This window comes from Callithrix jacchus, chromosome 13 (genome assembly GCF_049354715.1).
Source record: "Callithrix jacchus isolate 240 chromosome 13, calJac240_pri, whole genome shotgun sequence".
Lineage (NCBI taxonomy): Eukaryota > Metazoa > Chordata > Mammalia > Primates > Cebidae > Callithrix > Callithrix jacchus.
Window position 1 is genome coordinate 77,233,043 of NC_133514.1, and position 19,164 is coordinate 77,252,206.

At 32.5% G+C, this 19,164-nt stretch overlaps 1 protein-coding gene across 15 annotated transcripts in view; it reads right to left on the reverse strand.

The window, feature by feature from the left end:
* Positions 1-19,164, reverse strand: part of NOL4 (nucleolar protein 4) — a 380,536-nt gene that overhangs the window by 297,939 nt on the left and 63,433 nt on the right. For 9 of the 15 annotated variants that reach the window (XM_003734633.6, XM_002757158.7, XM_078346925.1 and 6 more), the window contains exon 2: positions 1,485-1,634. In XM_003734633.6, coding sequence (XP_003734681.2) covers positions 1,485-1,634 — 150 coding nt within the window. Of the gene's footprint in view, positions 1-479; positions 543-1,484; positions 1,635-19,164 lie in introns of all 15 variants that reach the window. The other 6 variants (XM_078346926.1, XM_078346921.1, XM_078346923.1 and 3 more) reach the window with 2 other exon arrangements.

Genomic DNA, 19,164 nt, shown 5'->3' on the forward strand with positions numbered 1-19,164 from the left:
AGTCCTATCAAGTTCAGGTAGCTATTTCATGAAAATGCATTATTATAAGATTACACAGTTAGTGATATTAGTAGATCAACATACATTTCTTTTTTTTCCTATTACTGTCCAGAGGAATAACCCTGGTTTAGGAGACAGGCGAAATGAGCATATTCAGTAATGTTAGTTTATATAAAAATATTTCAAGAAGCTAGGTCATTATCATTAGTCATGGTAAGAATGTCTCCTGGAATGTGCAAGTCAAAAGAAAGTTTATGTGGCAGAATTATGTAAGGAAACTTACAATAGTGCCTGCCCACAAACCATGCAATTTGGAAACAGCCAAGAAACAAAACCATAGAGAAGGAAGGATAAATACATGTATTAGGGGTTATTATGCAACTACAAAGATTCAATATGACCCTGGCAATATAGCAAAAAATAGTTATGAAAAAGAAGCTATTTCTTATGCTCAGTAGCTAATTTTCAAACATATGTACCTGTATTTGAAACTTTGAGCATTTCACACATTTTTCTGTATCTGAAAAAAAAATGGATCCAGACTGATATTGTATATCAATATAGCTGAAAACAGTTAATATAAAGGTAGCCAAAAGCAAAATTCAGTAAGAATTCTCAAAAAGGATATTATTCTCATTGCTGACAAATTAATTCGGATGTACAGTTTGTTCATATAGGAGAAGAATCATTTACTGTTCAATTTTCCTAGATAGGATGACATATCTACAGTAATATTATTTTATAAAGTTTTTAATTAAATAAAAAGCTGACGTGTCTAGATCAAACTGTAGGTATAATTAGAAACTTTAGAAATAATATATTACTTCATTTTGACAATATATATTTCAATATCTAACAGTTAATTAAATCTGCTTTTTACAAAAATGTATGACAAATACATCATGTACTTCCATTTTTAAACTTTCAAGGGCATTAGATCTATTAAAATAACACATATCTTTTAATAGTCTATCTTAGAATTTAAGAAATACATATCCTTCAGTATAAATACATTGAATATAAGATGACATAAGAAAAGTATATAAAATGTTCTTATTCTTTTATTATTACTATGAACTAGAAAATACTTAAACATATTAACATGATTTGATGAAAAATGAATGTTGACAGTTGTGGTAGTCTTAAAGTTCTTATGGTTCCAGTCCATAATTCGTAAGCTATGGCACATGGAATATATAATACAAATACATCTTTCCATTTGTGGGCATTTGACTGGGACTACCACATATTATACATATTTAAAGGCAACAATATGAAAATTAGTCTAGAGACAGGTATAAACTATATGAAATAGACTAGTGAACGTACAACCAAAATAATTATAGTTTAAATGTTGTGCATGACCATCATATGGTCTAATTTATGCTGAGGATAAAATATTTATAATTATCAAACCCATTTTAACAAGGATACATAATATCAAATTTCAAAACGCATGTTCTTTTTTTTCTTTTTTAACTTACTGCTTTGTAAGTTCTCTTTTGTCCAGCATGTTTTCGAATTTGTTCTCCATTTGGCCCCGTTTCCACATGCATCGAATAAATAATGTCGAAAAAATCTTCAACCACAGCTACCCGTCGTAAAGACAGCTTCTCATCTACTCCTATGCCATCCTAGAAACAAAACAACAACAAAATCCCACAAGATTAATAAACTAATTTGCATTTAATATATAAAGTTGATTAAAACAAAATGTTTTGATAACCTTAACCAAATTGTTTAGATAGGAAACTTCAAAAATTTATGAATGAATATTTTACTATTGTATGCATTACTTACATACAGAACTTGAAGAAACATAAGGGAAGACATTTGTCATAGTTAATATTAAATAAATCATGCTTACCCATAAATTCCATCTTTTAAGTTTTTATAATGACTTATTTGTAGCCATCAGTACAACTTTCTTAAATTATTTTAAAATAAATTTTAAGACTCAGTAACTTTTTATTGTGATAATTTAATTCTAGATATTTGTTAATTCATCCAAACAATATTGAGTTGCTGGGCCCTAGAAGCTGTAATTTGAGAAATGAAAGAGGTAACACAGAGTTATCCCAGGTTATTGTATATCCTAGGAAAGAAAACACATTTCTTATGCTATCAGTATTGGTCTAAAGAACAACAAGTGGTAAAGGTTAAAAATATGAGCTCTAGAAATTATGTACGTGAAATTTAGATATTCTACTTGGAAGCAGCATATTTTGTGCAAATCACTTAAACTTCTCTAAATTTCAGCTTTTCTCTCCTGTAAAATACAGAGCTCGCCTCACAGAATTGTAGGAATTAAATGAAATGATGCATTTAAAGGATGGAATCCACTGTTTGTCATATAATGAACACTCCGTAAATGGTAGCTCTTGTCATGTTGAGGACCATGATAAAAAAATATGCAAAGCACTGTAGGAATTCAGAGAAAATATCACCTTCTGTTGAAATAGATTCCAGGAAAAAATATAATTTGACATAGGTTGGAGTGGAGCCAGGCAAAAGCCATTTTGCTGGGAAGTACAGCAAAGGACAAAGAGTTTTCATGTATAATAGGAATAAGAAATAAATTTGGAATGAGATAATAAAGTTAATCTTAGATGGCTGCAACATGAAAGGGCTTCCTGCTTGCAAACACACACAAACATAAACCCACATACACACACTTCTTATTTGGACTCTGTGACATAATTTGAAGTAACATAATGTAGCCATTAACACTAGTAGACAGCACAAGAGGGTGATTAATCTGAGCAAAAGCATTGTGTAATGAAATAGCAAGAGTTTATTTGAACAGCAACCCCAGCATATTGAGCTCACTGCAAAACCAAAAGTAAGTCCCTTGGTGCTCTTTGTTGGTTTTATTTTTTATTTATTTTTCTGACATACAGTAGTCCTGTATGTCAGTAGTGGTGCCTAACACAACATATTCAAACCACTATATTTAGGAAATCTACATGTTAGGCCAAACAGCTAAAAACATAATTTCATATGTCTCTTCCTGACCTATCCCCTAAATCCTGAGAGAATAACCACCTTTCTTAAGCTGAAAACTCAATTTCTAACTCTATCCACTAGTACAATCACTCAGTAACCAGAAAAAGATTAAACTAAAATCAAGTAGAAGAGAGAGAATATGTAAAAAATGAGGAGAAACAAATGAGAGTAGAAAACAATGGACAAAATCAGCAAAACCAGAAGGCAGTATTTGAAAACAACGTTTTAAATGACAAAGTTTAAGCTCTACTTATATAAAAATATAATAAGAGCAAAGACTCAAACTACTAAAATTAGGAATAAAAGAAAGATCATGGCCGGGCGCGGTGGCTCAAGCCTGTAATCCCAGCACTTTGGGAGGCCGAGGCGGGTGGATCACGAGGTCAACAGATGGAGACCATCCTGGTCAACATGGTGAAACCCCGTCTCTACTAAAAATACAAAAAATCAGCTGGGCAAGCATGGTGGCACGTGCCTGTAATCCCAGCTACTCAGGAGGCTGAGGCGGGAGAACTGCCTGAACCCAGGAGGCGGAGGTTGTGGTGAGCCGAGATCGCGCCATTGCACTCCAGCCTAGGTAACAAGAGCGAAACTCTGTCTCAAAAAAAATCATTAGTGACCTTACAAAAATAAAAATTAAAAAATCACGAAAAAACCAAAAACAAGTAATGTCAACAAATTAAAATTAATAATATAAAATTAACAATTCCTAAAAAGACTTAAATTACTGATATTGGCTGACAAAAATAAAAATATTTTTATAGGCCTTTCACAAGTAAGAAGACAAAATTAGTAATTAAAACAGCTTTCACACACAGAAAAAGCCCAGGTCCAGATGGCTTCACTAGACCAAACATTCAAAGAATCAATGGAATTCATCATAAACTCTTTTAAAGCAATAAATGAGAAAACACTTCCCAAATTATCCAATGAGGCCAGCATTATCTCGATACCAAAACCAAATATATCACAGATATTTTATGAATATAAATATCTGTGAACATATTTTATGAATATAAATACAAAGAAAACCCCTCAATAAAATACTAGCAAACCAAATCCAACCACATTCACAAATTTATTATATACCACAATCAAGTAGAAATATTCCAGGAATGCAAGATTAGTTTAACACAATGAAATGAATTAATTTAATATATCATATTAATATAATAAAAGACAAAAATATATTATTATCTCAGTAGATGCAGGAAAAAAAATCCTTTGACAAAAACCAATGTACTTTCCTGATAAAAATTCTAAGTAAATTAGGAATAGAAAGGAATTTCCTCAACTTCATAAAGGACATCTACAAAAACCTCCTGTAACTAACATCTTATTTAACTGTGAAAGACTGAATGCTTTCCTCTGAAAATAGAAGCCAAACAAGAACGTCTGCTCTAGCTTCATCTATTTAACATCATACTGGTGAATCTAGCCAGGGAAATTAATCAGGGAAAAGAAAGAAAGCACACCCAAATTGGAAAGAAAGAAGTACAACTCTCTTTAGAGATGCTTTGTGTGTCACTTACAAATGATATAATCCCATACATAGAAAATTCTAAGGAATCCACTAAATAACTTTAGAACTAATAAATGACTTAAAGTCAGTATTAAAAATCAATTATATTTTTTCATTAGCAATAAACAATCTGAAAATGAAGCAGGAAAAATAATTTCTTTTACAAGAGTTTCAAAACACTGAAATATTTAGGAATAAATTTAGATTTAAAGTTTAAAAAAGTATAAGACCTATACACTGAACATTATAAAACATTGCTGAAAAAAATTAAAATGAACTAAATGAACTGAAATACACCTTATGTTTATAGACTAGAAGACAATATTGTTAAGGTGGCAATAATTCAGACATTATTTTGCAGGATCAATTCAACCACTACCAAAATTCCTAATACCTTTTCATGAAAATTGACAAGTTGGCTTTAAAATGTACATGTAAATTCAAGAAAACAAGATTAGCCAAAATAGTCTTTAAAAAGAAGAAATTTAGAGTTCACAAACTTCTTAATTTCAAAGCTTACTACACTAAAATCTTTATTAGATAGTGCGGTATTGGCATGTGAATTGATAAAGCCTTACATTTATTCAATTCATCTTAAAAGACATGCCAGAACAACACAGTAGGAAAAGAATTTAACAAATAATGCCAGGACAACTATATACCCACATGCAAAGGAATAGTCAGGTCCCTACTTCAACCCATACATACAAATTAAATCAAAATAAATGACCAATGTAAATGTAAGAGCCAAAACTCAAAATTTGTACAAGGTCACTTAAAGAAATTGTTTGTGACCTTGGGTAAGGTGAAGTCCTCATAGTTATAGCCACAAAAATTAAAAGCAATACAAGAAAAAAATACAAATTGAACTACATAAAAACTTAAAATGTTTATGATGCAAATAATACCATCAAAAAGTGAAATGACATCTCATACAAATGGGAGAAAATATTTGAAAATCATATATCTAATACAGGGCTTGCATCCATAATATATGAAACCAAACTCAATACTAGAAAGTCAAATAACCCAATTTAAAAACTGCCAAAATATTTGAACAGACATTTCTCCAAAGAAGATGTTCAAATGAGAAACAAGCACAAGAAAAGATGTTCAATATAATTCATGATTAGAGAAATCCAAATCAAAATCACACTGAAACACTACTTCACATGCACTAGGATTACTATATTCAAAAATAATAAGTATTGGCAAGGATCTGGAAAAATTGGAATCCTCATACATTCCTGGTGATAATACAAAATAATGCAGTTGCTTTGAAAACAGATTGGCAGTAACAAAAAGTTCAACATAGACTTACCAGACAATTTGGTAAGCCAACATCATGTATATATGACATATATATATATATACACACATACACACACACATGCACACACACATACACACACATTCAAGAGTAATGATAATATAAGTTCACACAAAATATACTGTACATCAATATTAATAGGAGCATATTGGTAATATCTAAAAAGTCAGAAATCAAATGTCACTGGCCTGAAAAACGAATAAGTAAAATGTGGCATAAACATATAAAGAAATATCTTTCAACCATAAAAAGAGATGAAATATTGATTCATCCATGGATAAACCTTGAAAACATTAAGTTCCATGAAAGACATAAAAAACACATATTGTATGATTCAATTTATATGAAATGCAGAAAATAGGTAAATTTATATAGATAGAAATAGGACCAAGTGCAGTGGCTCATGCCTGTAATCCCAGCGCTTTGAGAGGCTGTGGAAGGTAGATCTCTTGAGCACAAGAGTTCGAGACATAGTGAAACCCTCATTTCCTCAAAAATATAGATAAATTAGTTGGGCATGGTGTCATATGCCTGTAGTCCCAGTTGCTCAGGAGGCTGAGGTTGTAGGATCATTTGAGCCCATGAGGTTGAGGCTACAGTGAGTCGTGATTGTGCCCCTGCACTTCGGCCTTGGCAACAGAGTGAGAAACTATCTCAAAAAAATAAAAATAAAAATAATGAAAGTAGTTTATTGCTTGTTTAGGACTGGGGAGGAGGAAAAAATAAGGACTGGCTGTTAATAGCTACAAAGTATCTTTAAGAAGGGACAAAATGTTTTAAAATTAGATGATGCTGGTTGTACAACCCTCTGAACATACTACAAATATCGAATTATACACTTTATATAATTAATTTTATAATATATGAGTTATATGTCAATAAAGCTGTTAAAATATATAGTAGCTAATGATACTGGATTTTGAGTTCAAGGATGCAAAAAATAATAATAAAACATAAAAGAAAATAAACCAAGCAGAGGAGCTCATGCAATCCAAACTCAAACAATCCACAGTGTAGAGTGGAATGAAAGTGAACATATAGGTGACTCAACCAACACTGCAGTGGTGACAATGAGAGTGTGCTGGTAAATATTTAATAACTGTCTCTTGAAAAAATACTTAATACATCAGGTTATTACAGTGGCTCACGCCTGTAATCCCAGCACTTTGGGAGGCCGAGGCGGGTGGATCACGAGGTCAAGAGATCAAGACCATCCTGGTCAACATGATGAAACCCTGTCTCTACTAAAAATACAAAAAATTAACTGGGCATGGTGGCACATGCCTGTAATCTCAGCTACTCAGGAGGCTGAGGCAGGAGAATTGCCTGAACCCAGGAGGCGGAGGTTGCAGTGAGCCGAGATCGCGCCATTGCACTCCAGCCTGGGTAACAAGAGCGAAACTCCGTCTCAAAAAAAAAAAAAAAAAAAAGACATGTAGCATATCATTTAAAAATTATAATTAAATATATGATACTTTTTACTATGAATTTCATATAGGTGACTAATTCTCACAGAATACTTTCAGTGATTTTTGCTGAACTCTTGTATTTCTAGCCAACCTATGGTTTTGATTAAACTATAATATGGCAAATGAAACTCCATACCAATCTTTGAATACTTTTCCCAATTATTTTTGTAATTTATATAGTATGTGATTTACCGTTAGACTATATATTGCCCTTATAAAAATGTTATTCATTAAACTGAAACTTCTGTCCTGGTGCAGTGGCTTGATCCTATAATCCCAGCACTTTGAGAGGCCAAGGTGGGTACATCACTTGAGGTCAGCTATTCGAAACCAGCCTGGCCAACATGGGAAACCCTGTCTCTGCTAAAAATACAAAATTTAGCCAAGTGTGGTGGTACACGCCTGTAATCCCAGCTACTCAGGAGGCTGAAGCAGGAGAATCACTTGAACTCACAGGGTGGAGGTTGCAGTGAGCCAAGATCGCACCACTTCACTCAAGCCTGGGCGAAAGAGCAAAATTCTGTCTCAAATAAATTTAAAAAAAAATGGAAACATATTTCAGCTTTACTAAGACAATGAACAAAAATTATAAAACTGTCCTGACTGATGTCATTTGCGAATTTCTATGTTGTATAAGCACTTCCACCATTCCTTCTTTCAAGCTACCAGTGTGAAATCACTGAATGTGAAGTTGAAAACAGAATCGTAACAATGCTCCATTATACAGTATTTTTACCATAATGATACTATAGACCAGATGAACCACCTCAAGAGAATAAATAATGCTACATTATATAAAAATAATTATTCATAATAAGTTTTGAATATATATCCCCTTTTAATATTAATTACTTAATAAATTTATATTATTCAACCATTGGCAATTGCTGCATTTCACAAATGGATTGCAAAATTTCCAGAAAGTTACCTGTTAGCTCTCATGAGCCAGTACAATTCAGCTCTAGGATATCAACATTTTTATGTCATTCAAGATAAGTAAATGACTGATTTACTTAATTCAGGTAATATTTTATAGAATAGCTCCTATGGTCAATCATTAACATAAAAAGCTTCAGAGAACAAGAACTCAAAAAACTAGCTGATCCAATGTGACACTTCAGGGTGCTATGAAAACCATAGCTATTATTGAAAACACTTTATATTAAAGCTAATATGATAGCAAAACTAACCAAATTTGTAAATAGAGTTTGTGATAGCAAGTCTGTGCTGAACAAAATGATTGGTTTATTTAATTTTTGTTGTACTTTATTAACACCCTCAAATATTTGAAGGAAAGAAAAGTTAAGCTAAAAATGAGTTACCCCTTATTTAACTTTATACTTTCTCACTAATTGCCAATGGGTAAGATAATACACATACACATAAAAATTTATGGCAATTATATGAAGTTGACAAATGAGAGACACTATGCTTGGTGATACTAACTTTAATAACATAAAATCAAAGTGCAATTTATGTTAAAAGGCTGACGTGCAGGTCTCCATGACTCTTCTTATGGGATCTATTTGGAAGATACTTTTTCTGCATTTAAAATTCAACTTCTTTTTAAATTATGGACTTTCACCAGTATGAAAGAACCAGACAAAAAGAACTGATGTAGAAATAATCAATATGGAGTAGATCACTATCCTGAACTTCTTCCTAACTCCGGTACTCCACAGGACATTGTATCTGCTTTGCAGGTAATATGGTAAGATATTGACAGACAAAGACACTGCTCAATTATACTAGTCAGATTGAAACAGAATATTTGCATAAATTTTCCAATTAATTAAAAATAATATTTGAAAGTCAAAATTTTGATATATCAAATATAACATCCACTAAAAGATTTTTATTGAAATTGTAATAGGGAATTCAAACTAAGGTCAATATAGCACATTTTACATTCTAGAACTCAATGGATAAAAATAGTTATTACCTTTTCTAGTCTAAGTGTTATCAATCAGATATTCTAATGGCCAAAATCATCACTATAAAGTAGTTCATGTAATTGATAGCAATTTAATAAAATATTTACAAATAAAAGCAGTATGAGTTAAACTTTATAAACAACAAATAAAAGAATGACAATATAAAAGAGGAGATAGTAAAATAAATACAAATATCTAGCATTCAATTTTCAAGAGTCCTAAACTCAAGAATTTATAGAGATCATCTATAAATAATCTAATTTCACAAATAATATGTTTATAACTAATTAAGAATTTTTAATATGCAGCATTCCTTGACTTCTTATGTATTTGAGTTACTATTTTTAAAAAAGAAAAGGAAAAGATAAGAATTTTAAATGAGGCCGGGCGTGGTGGCTCACCCCTGTAATGCCAGCACTTTGGGAGGCTGAGGCGGGTGAATTACGAGGTCAAGAGATTGAGACCATCCTGGTCAACATGGTGAAACCCCGTCTCTACTAAAAATACAAAAAATTAGCTGGGCATAGTGGCGCGGGCCTGTAATCCCAGCTACTCAGGAGGCTGAGGCAGGAGAATTGCCTGAACCCAGGAGGTGGAGGTTGTGGTGAGCCCAGATTGTGCCATTGCACTCCAGCCTGGGTAACAAAAGCAAAACTCTGTCTCAAAAAAAAAAAAAAAAAAGAATTTTAAATGAACATTATCTTGGGAAAAAGAAACACAGTACAAAGTAACAGTACCATAAAAGAAAAACTAACTCCATTTTTAAATTGAAATACTTCAACTAAAATATTTGTTTCTGCAAAAATCAAACCTGTACAAAAATTATTAATTTTACCAGCAATTCATCTGCAAAAGTGGATAAAATTTATAGCTACTCTTTCAAAATTAATGATTTACTCAAGTAAACAATATTGAATTCCAAGTTTTTGTTTCTTCAGTGAGGAGACTACAGATATATAATCATTTATACAAAATATTCATAATTATTTACATAGAATATTCCTCCTATTTCTAGCACAAAAACCCATGTTACTAGGAGGTCAATCCCCATGCACAAAGGAGACTAGAAAAACACTGCTTGGCCATATGTCCAGGTGCTGGCTAAGTGAGCTTTACCTGTTAGATATTGTCTTATACAAGGGACTTTTCATTGCATCCCTTACGCATGCTTCCCTTTAAATACAAGTAACTTTCAACTTTGAGATATTGACTAGCAAGTTATTCAGGCTATATATTTCTCTGCTTTGTCATTATTTCACTACTCTAGAACCTATCAAACAGTTTATATAGTAGCTTTTGGTGTTTTAGTCATAAAGTCTTTGCCCAAGGATATGTCCTGAATAGTATAGCCTAGGTTTTCTTCTAGGGTTTTTATGGTATCAGGTCTTACATTTAAGTCTTTAATCCATCTTGAGTTTATTTTTGAATAAGGTATAAGGAAGTAGTCCAATTTCAGTTTTCTGTATATGGCTTACCAGTTTTCCCAATACCATTTATTAAATAGGGAATCCTTTCCCTATTGATTATTTTTCTCAGGTTTGTCAAAGATCAGATGATTGTAGAAGTTTGGTGTTATTTCTGAGGCCTCTGTTCTGTTCCATTGGTCTATATATCTGTTTTGGTACCAGTACCATGCTGTTGGGTTACTGTAGCCTTGTAGCATAGTTTGAAGTCAGGTAGCATGATGCTTCCAACTTTTTTCTTTTTGCTTAGGATTATCTTGGCTATATGGACTCTTTTTTGGTTCCACATGAAATTTAAAGTAGTTTTTCCCAATTATGTGAAGAAAGTCAATGGTAGCTTGATGAGGATTTGAATCTATAAATTACTTTGGGCAGTATGGCCATTTTCACAATATTGATTCTTCCTATCCATGATTATGAAATTTTTTTCCATTTGTTTGTGTCCTCTCTTATTTCCTTAAGCAGTGGTTTGTAGTTCTTGAAGAGGTATTTCGCATCCCTCATAAGTTGTATTCCTAGGTATTTTATTCTCTTTGTAGCAATTGTGAATGGGAGTTCACTCACGATTTAGCTATTATTGGTATAGAAAAATGCTTGTGATTTTTGCACATCAATTTTGTATCCTGAGACTTTGTTGAAGTTGCTTATCAGCTTAAGGAGATTTTGGCCTGAGACGATGGGGTTGTCTAAATATACAATCATGTCATCTGCAAACAGAGACAATCTGACTTCCTCTCTTCCAATTTAAATACGCTTTATTTCTTTTCCTTGCCTGATTGCCCTGGCCAGAACTCCTTCCAGATGAATAGGAGTGGTGAGAGAGGGGATCCTTGTCTTGTGCCGGTTTTCAAAGGGAATGCTTCTAGCTTTTTCCCATTTAGTATGATATTGGCTGTTGGTTCATAAATGGCTCTTATTATTTTGAGATACATTCCATCAATACCTAGTTTATTGAGAGTTGTCAGCATGAAGGGCTGTTCAATTTTATCGAAGGACTTCTCTGCATCTACTAAAATAATCATGTGGTTTTTGTCATTGGTTCTGTTTATGTGATGGATTATGTTTATTGATTTGCATAGTAGAATCAGCCTTGTGTCCCAGGGATGAAGTTGACTTGATCATGGTGGGTAAGCTTTTTGATGTGTTGCTGGATTCAGTTTGCCTGTATTTTATTGAGGATTTTCACATCAATGTTCATCAGGGATATTGGCCTGAAATTTTCTTTCTTTCTTGTGTCTCTGCTAAGTTTTGATATCAGGATGATGCTAGCCTCATAAAATGAGTTGGGGAGGAGTATCTATTTCTATTGTTTGGAATAGTTTTAGAAGAAATATTACCAGCTCCTCCTTATACCTCTGTTAGAATTTGGCCATGAAAAGTTCTGGGCTTTCTTTGATTGATATGCTATTAATTATTGCCTCAATTTCAGAACTTGTTATTAGTCTATTCAGAGATTTGACTTCTTCCTAGTTTAGTCTTGGGAGGGTGTGTGTGTCCAAGAATTTATCCATTTCTTCTAGATTTATTTGCATAGAGGTGTTTATGGTATTCTCTGATGGTAGTTTGTATTTCTGAGGGATCAGTGATGGTATCTCCTTTATCATTTTTATTGTGTCTATTTGATTCTTCTCTTTTTTCTTATTAGTCTGACTAGCAGTCTATCTATTTTGTTAATCTTTTAAAAAAAAAACAGCTCCTGGATTCATTGAGTTTTTGAAGCATTTTTTGTGTCTCTATTTCCTTCAGTTCTGCTTTTATCTTAATTATTTCTTGTCTTCGGCTAACTTTTGAATTTGTTTGCTCTTGCTTCTCTAGTTCTTTTCATTGTGATGTTAGGTCTTTCCCAGGTTCTTTTGTGGACATTTAGTGCTATAAATTTCCCTGTAAACACTGCTTTAGCTCTGTCGCAGAGAATCTGATATGTTGTGTCTTTGTTCTTATTGGTTTCAAATAACTTATTTATTTCTGCGTTAGTTTGGTTATTTGCCGAGTAGTCATTTAGGAGAAGGTTGTTCAGTTTCTATGTAGTTGTGCAGTTTTGAGTGTTTCTTAATCCCGAGTTCTAATTTGATTGCACTGTGGTCTGAGAGACTGTTTGTTATGATTTCCATTCTTTTGTATTTGTGGAGGAGTATTTTACCTCCACTTATGTGGTCAATATTGTAATAAGTGCAATGTGGTGGTGAGAATAATGTATATTCTATTGATTTGGGGTGGAGAGTTCTGTAGATATCTGTTAGATCCTCTTGGTCCAGAGCTATTTTCAAGTCCTAAATATCCTTGTTAATTTTCTGTCTCATTGATCTGTCTAATATTGACAGTGGGTATTAAAATCTGCTACTATTATTGTGAGGGAGTCTAAGTCTTTTGTAGGTCTCTAAGAACTTGCTTTATGAATCTGGGTGCCCTATATTGAGTGCATATATATTTAGTATAGTCAGCTCTTCTTGTGAAAATAGATATAAATTAATTCTTTTCTTGAAAATGGAATTATCTAACATAAATATAGAGTTCCTCTGAAGAGATAATAATTTGAGCTATCTCTTAGTCATCACTGTGGCTAATTCAGTGTTTGACTGTGATTGAGAAGTACAATTATATCTTCTTGCATTTTACCTTAACTAATAGGCATAATCACTGTGTGATAGAGTGTTAAATTCCTTTTTATACCTTTGGGGATAGGCACCAGAGCAAAGCAAATAAAAATGAGGTTGAGAGATACTAATATCATAGTAATTTTAATGATTAAAAATCAGTCAAAATATTTATGGTGTCATAGCTAACAACCTATAATACATGAGTATATTGGAAAGAAATGCTAAAAGAATAAAAATCATTAAAATCTTTAGAGATAAGCATCAATCTTGTGAATCAGAATCCCAGAACATAAAAAGACTCTTATTTTGGGAAAATTCTGGGAGTAGTAACTTTGTTAGGGAACATGTGGCCACCAAGTAAGACTTTTTAACCTAAATACAAGGCAAGGAATTAAAGTCTAGAAAGAAAGATTATTCTTTCACTACTAAATTAATCAGAAGAGCTATGATAGTGTTTCAATAGGAAGTAAACATGAAGATTTAGTAAGCAAGGAGTGTAATAAGTGAGAGAGGTATCAAAATTTTGTTATCATCACATCCTATGTTTTTATTGGTGAATAATATCCCATTTCATGATGATGCTATAATTTGCCTTTCCATTCTCCAGTTGATGGACATCTAGGTTGATTCCAGTGTGGCACTATTTTGGAGAAAGCTAGTGTTTTATTTTAACTTGTCTGTTCACTATAAGGCATTCTACACAATGAACTCATCAAGAGAAAATGCTTAGTTATCGTTATTTTAAGAATGTAATACCTAGAATTTTCCCTGGTATATAGTACAGAATCAGCAAATGTTCAATTAAAGTGAATTTATACCTCTATAACCTGGTTTATTTGCAGAATCTGCTGGCTGAAAGTTAGTTCATGCTGTAGGTACTGGAAGGTGATACCACATTATGCCCTGTGGAGGCAGACTATCATATCTCATTATTTACTACCTAAGTTGTCTTGAGGAATTTTCTTACATTTCCCTGGGCCTTGGTTTTCTCATATAAAATATGAAGATATTATCCTCATATAAAATATGAAGATAATTAATTGAATTTTTTCCAGAATTTAATAAGTACTCAACAAATATTAGTTACTTTATTACTGATAATGTGTATCCTTCAAATATCTAAGTTTATTACATGAAGAAAATGTTAAGAAAAGTGCCCTCAAAAAAATGTGAAAGGAAATTTAAAGGCACCAAGAATAGCCAACACAATAGTTCAAGAGAAGAATAAAGTCATAGGACTGACACTACTCAACTTCAATACTTACTATAAAACTGTGGTAATCAAGACAGTATGTACTGGCAACAGAACAAATGAGGATCAGTGGAATAGAATAGAGAGCCCAGAAGTAGACATACATAAATATAGTCAACTGATGTCTGACTAAGGAGCAACAGCAATAGAATGGAGAAAGGATTGTTTTAACAAATGTAGTTGGAACAGCTGGATATGCACGTTTGGTAAAAAGGAATCTAGACACAGACCTTACATTGTTAAAAAGATAAAATGAATCCTGACTAAATGTTAAATGCCAAAAATATATACAATTTTTATCCTAGAAGATAAAATAGGGGAAAATCTACATGACTTGGGCATGAATATGACTGACTTTTTAGATACAACACCAAAGACATGATCCATTAATGAAAGAATTGATAAGCTAGACTTCATTACAACTTAAAACTCTGGTCATAAAAAATATAGTCAAGAGAAGGAAAAGATAAGCCACAGACTGGAAGAAAATACTCCCAAAAGACTTCTGAAATATACAATTAACTCATAAAATTCAATAATAGGAAAACAACCTGATTTAAAAATGCACAAAAGATCTGAACAGACACCTCACCAAACAAGATGCTCTACATCACATGTCACTCAGAAAATGCAAATTAAAACAACAATTAGATACCACTACATAACGATTAGAATGGCCAAAATTCAAAACACTAGCAACACCAAAAGCTGGTGAAAGTATGGAGCAACAAGAACATTAATTGTTCATAGGAATGCAAGATTTTATAGTGCTTTAGAAGAGTTTGGCAGTTTCTGATAAAACTACACATACTCTTACCATATAATCCCCAAACATATCCCCTTATATTTACCCAAAGATGTTGAAAACTCAAGTCTACCAAAAAAAACCCTACACACAGATGTTTATAGCAGCTTTATTTACAACTGCCAAAATCTGGAAACAAACAAGATGCCCTTCAGTAGGTGAGTGAATAAACTGTGGTACACCTAAACAATGAAGTATTAACACTAAAAAATAAATTATCAAGCCATGAAAATACATGAAAGAATCTTAAATGCATAGTACTGAGTGATAGAAGCCAATCTGAAAGAAGTACATAGTACATGATTCCAACTATCTGACTTTCTGGGAAAAAAGTAAAACTAAGGAGATAGTAAAAAAATTACTGGTTGCCAAGGCTTATGGGAAAGGAGGGATGAATAGACAAAGCACAAAAGATTTTTAGGGTAGTGAAACTATTCTGTATGACACTATATTGGTAGATACATGTCATTATACATTTTTCCAAACTCACAGAATGTACAGTACCAAGATTTAACCCTAACATAAACTTTGGATTTTAATGATATGCCAAGGTAGTTTCATTGATTGTAACCAATGTACCACTTTGGTGCAGGATGTTGATAGTGGGGGTGCTTACGAGCTTGTAAGGGCAGGGGATACATGGGATTCTGTACTTTTGCTCAGTATTGCTGTGAACCTAAAGTCTGCTTAAAATGAGAGAGGAAAAGAGCATATACTCTTTTTGGGAGTGAAAGCCTTGTTTTCCTGTGTGGCAACAGAGGAAAGTTATTCTAGCGGACTGACAACCAGTTCAAGAAATGTTTTGTAAATTATGCTTGATCAATTTGATAAATGAAAAATTCACATGAAGTTAAAATATAACAAAATCTTTTTATCTTTTTTAGTGCATGTATCTCTAATATTTTTTTCAAAACAGTTCATATTAAAAAGTAAAAATCTGCCAAGGATAGGAAATGAAATATTAAGTTATTTTAATATTCTTCTCCAAAAATAAGACACCTTGCATTATAAAATAACTAGAAAGAATGACTAAGAAGCATAGTTTAAAATTCAGATTTGACAAAATCAGGTAAATTTCTAGGATCATGTGAGCAATGGGCCAAAAGACTTGAAACAGAAACGTTCATGTAAAAATAGGACTCAAAAAAACAAGTCCACATGCAGTGAATGAATGTACTAGAAGGAAATCTGCCCATTTGTAAATAGACATAAGACAGTGACTTGTCTCCAGTTTATTTGGCTCTTGGTTTGAAAAAACAAAAGTCTCCTCTTTTGTGGAAAAAATAGAGGAAAATTAATAGAGCTATGAAACCACAGATTTAAGAAACACAATGAATCCCACACAGGATAATTTTGTTTGGAAAAATTCACTCTTGAATACATTACTATGTGTAAAACTGCAGATAACCACCAACTGAGTATATTTAAAAGAAAAAAACAACAGCCAGAAAGATGGGACAGATCACGCTTAAGGAAAAACAATTCATCTGATGGCAAACTTTTCAACAGTCGCCAAGTGAGAAGGCAGTACAATAATAGCTTCACAACTCTGGGGGCAAATGCTGATAAATGTAGATCTGTATAATCAGATAAATTGTCATATAAGAATGAGGGATTTTTCCTGGCAAACAAACCAAAAACATTTATCACCCTTATGAAGGGACTTAAAGGAGGTACTTTAGACAAAAGAAATTTGCTAGAAGATAATTGAAAAGGAATACTAAAATTAGAAGTACAATTCATTTGTAATACCTTAGATACTTTTAGCAATTTTTTCCCAAATCACATTGTAATAGATAAGTCATATTCTTAAGTAGTCAATAGTCAGGCATTATTATTCCCAATTTTTAAGAAAGAGAAGCATGGGACAGTTAAAATAAATTTGCCAAAATTAGGAGTTAGTTTTGCTCTTATATCTAGGAAACAATGGGGTTGTTTCCAGTTGTATTTATTAAAAGTAATGCTGTTATAAATATTTTGCTTATATTTTTCATATATCCATGTACTAATTTCTTTTGGATACATCACTGGGAGTAGAATTCCTTGGCTATGAAGTTTATTTATATTAACATTACATTATTTCCAATATTTATAAAATAATAACAAATCTCTAGAAGGCTCAAATCATGAAACAAAAGGAACTTGTCTCTTATATGCCCTTAATTCATATCCTCTTCCAATGTACACTGAGTTTCTTTGTTGTGCCATTGTTGAGTTCTACATCAATTATTTATGTTAAAACTATTAGACAAAAATAGTATTTGTTGAGCGCTTAATATGTACTTCAGACTGCTAAACACTTTACATGTATTAACTCCTTTAGTGTTCACAATAATCATCTACTATTCCCATTTCACAGGTAAGGAAGCTGAGACTCAAATAAATGAATACATTCCCTATGGTCAGATATCTATGAAATGGAAAGCAGTGCAAGATATAAATCAGTGAATATGGAACTGCCTTGAGATTATTTCGGTAGGTCAGGTAATCCCTGGAAAGAGTGATTAGCCAAATCAATGCACAGAGATACATATGAATTGCAGTGTTTATAAGAAACTTTGTTAAGACAGAGATGATATGATAATTTAAAAAAACTCAAAATACTGTAGCTTAAAAAAACACAAATTAATTTCTCTTTCATCTAACAGTCCAGTGATCCACAGCCAGCATGGTAGCTCTGCCATCTGGAACAAGTGGCTGCCAAGGTTTCCCAGACATTGCTATTTCCCAGCTTGAAGTAAAAGTAACATAGAGGAAGTAAGACAGACCCATCACTTCTGCTTATGAATCACTGGCCCAAACTTGATCACATAGCCACATCTAGAGCTAAGACAGGCTAGAAAATGTAGTCAGAAGATTGGCCAAAGGGAGTCAGACATGTGTCCAGCTAACATTCAGAGGATGCCATTACTAAAAGGACAAAAACAATGAGTATGAAGAACAATTCATTTACTAGTCAAATCTGTTGAAAACATAGGATATGTGCAAAGATGTAAGAGGAAACAGCTAGAAAATACGTTAAAATCCAACAGGCAGAGGCTGGAGGGAGTGACCTAATATAGTAATTAATGACAAGCCTTTAAAAAATAATTGAACTATAATTGAGACAAAATGAACAAAATATGTGTAAAATTTAATGAATTTACATATTAAACACATCCACATATGAATTACCCAGTTCCAGAAATAGAAGAGTAGCAGCACCCCTACAAGCTCCTTTGACTTCTTCCTAATCACTAATCTCACTCAACTCCTCAGAGATAGCTACCTTAGGTTTTCAATATAGATTTGTGTTACCTATTTTGTTATGCAATCATGTTTGTGAGATTTATACATGCTGTAGTGTGTAGCAGTACTTTTACCTTTTTCATTGTTGTATATACCACAGTAAAATATGCCATAACTTATTTAACAATTGTTTTCAGGAAAAACATTAGAGTCATTTATGGTTTTTAAGTATTAAAAATAATCCTGCTACAATGGTTTCATTTGTGGGATTTTTTTTTGGTGCATCCATCACTCAAGTCTTATATAGAATTGCTTCATACATACATATATATGTATATACATATATATATATGCGTATATATATGTATATATATATGTGTGTATATATGTTTAACCTTTGTAAACCATGCTAAACAGTTTTTCCCAAGTAGGTGTATTAATTGATTGTCTCTCTAGTAGTATATGAACATTCTACTTGTTCAACTCAATATTCTTACAAACACTTGGGAATATCAATCTATTTAATGGTAGTCATTCTGATATGTGCGAACAGTGGTT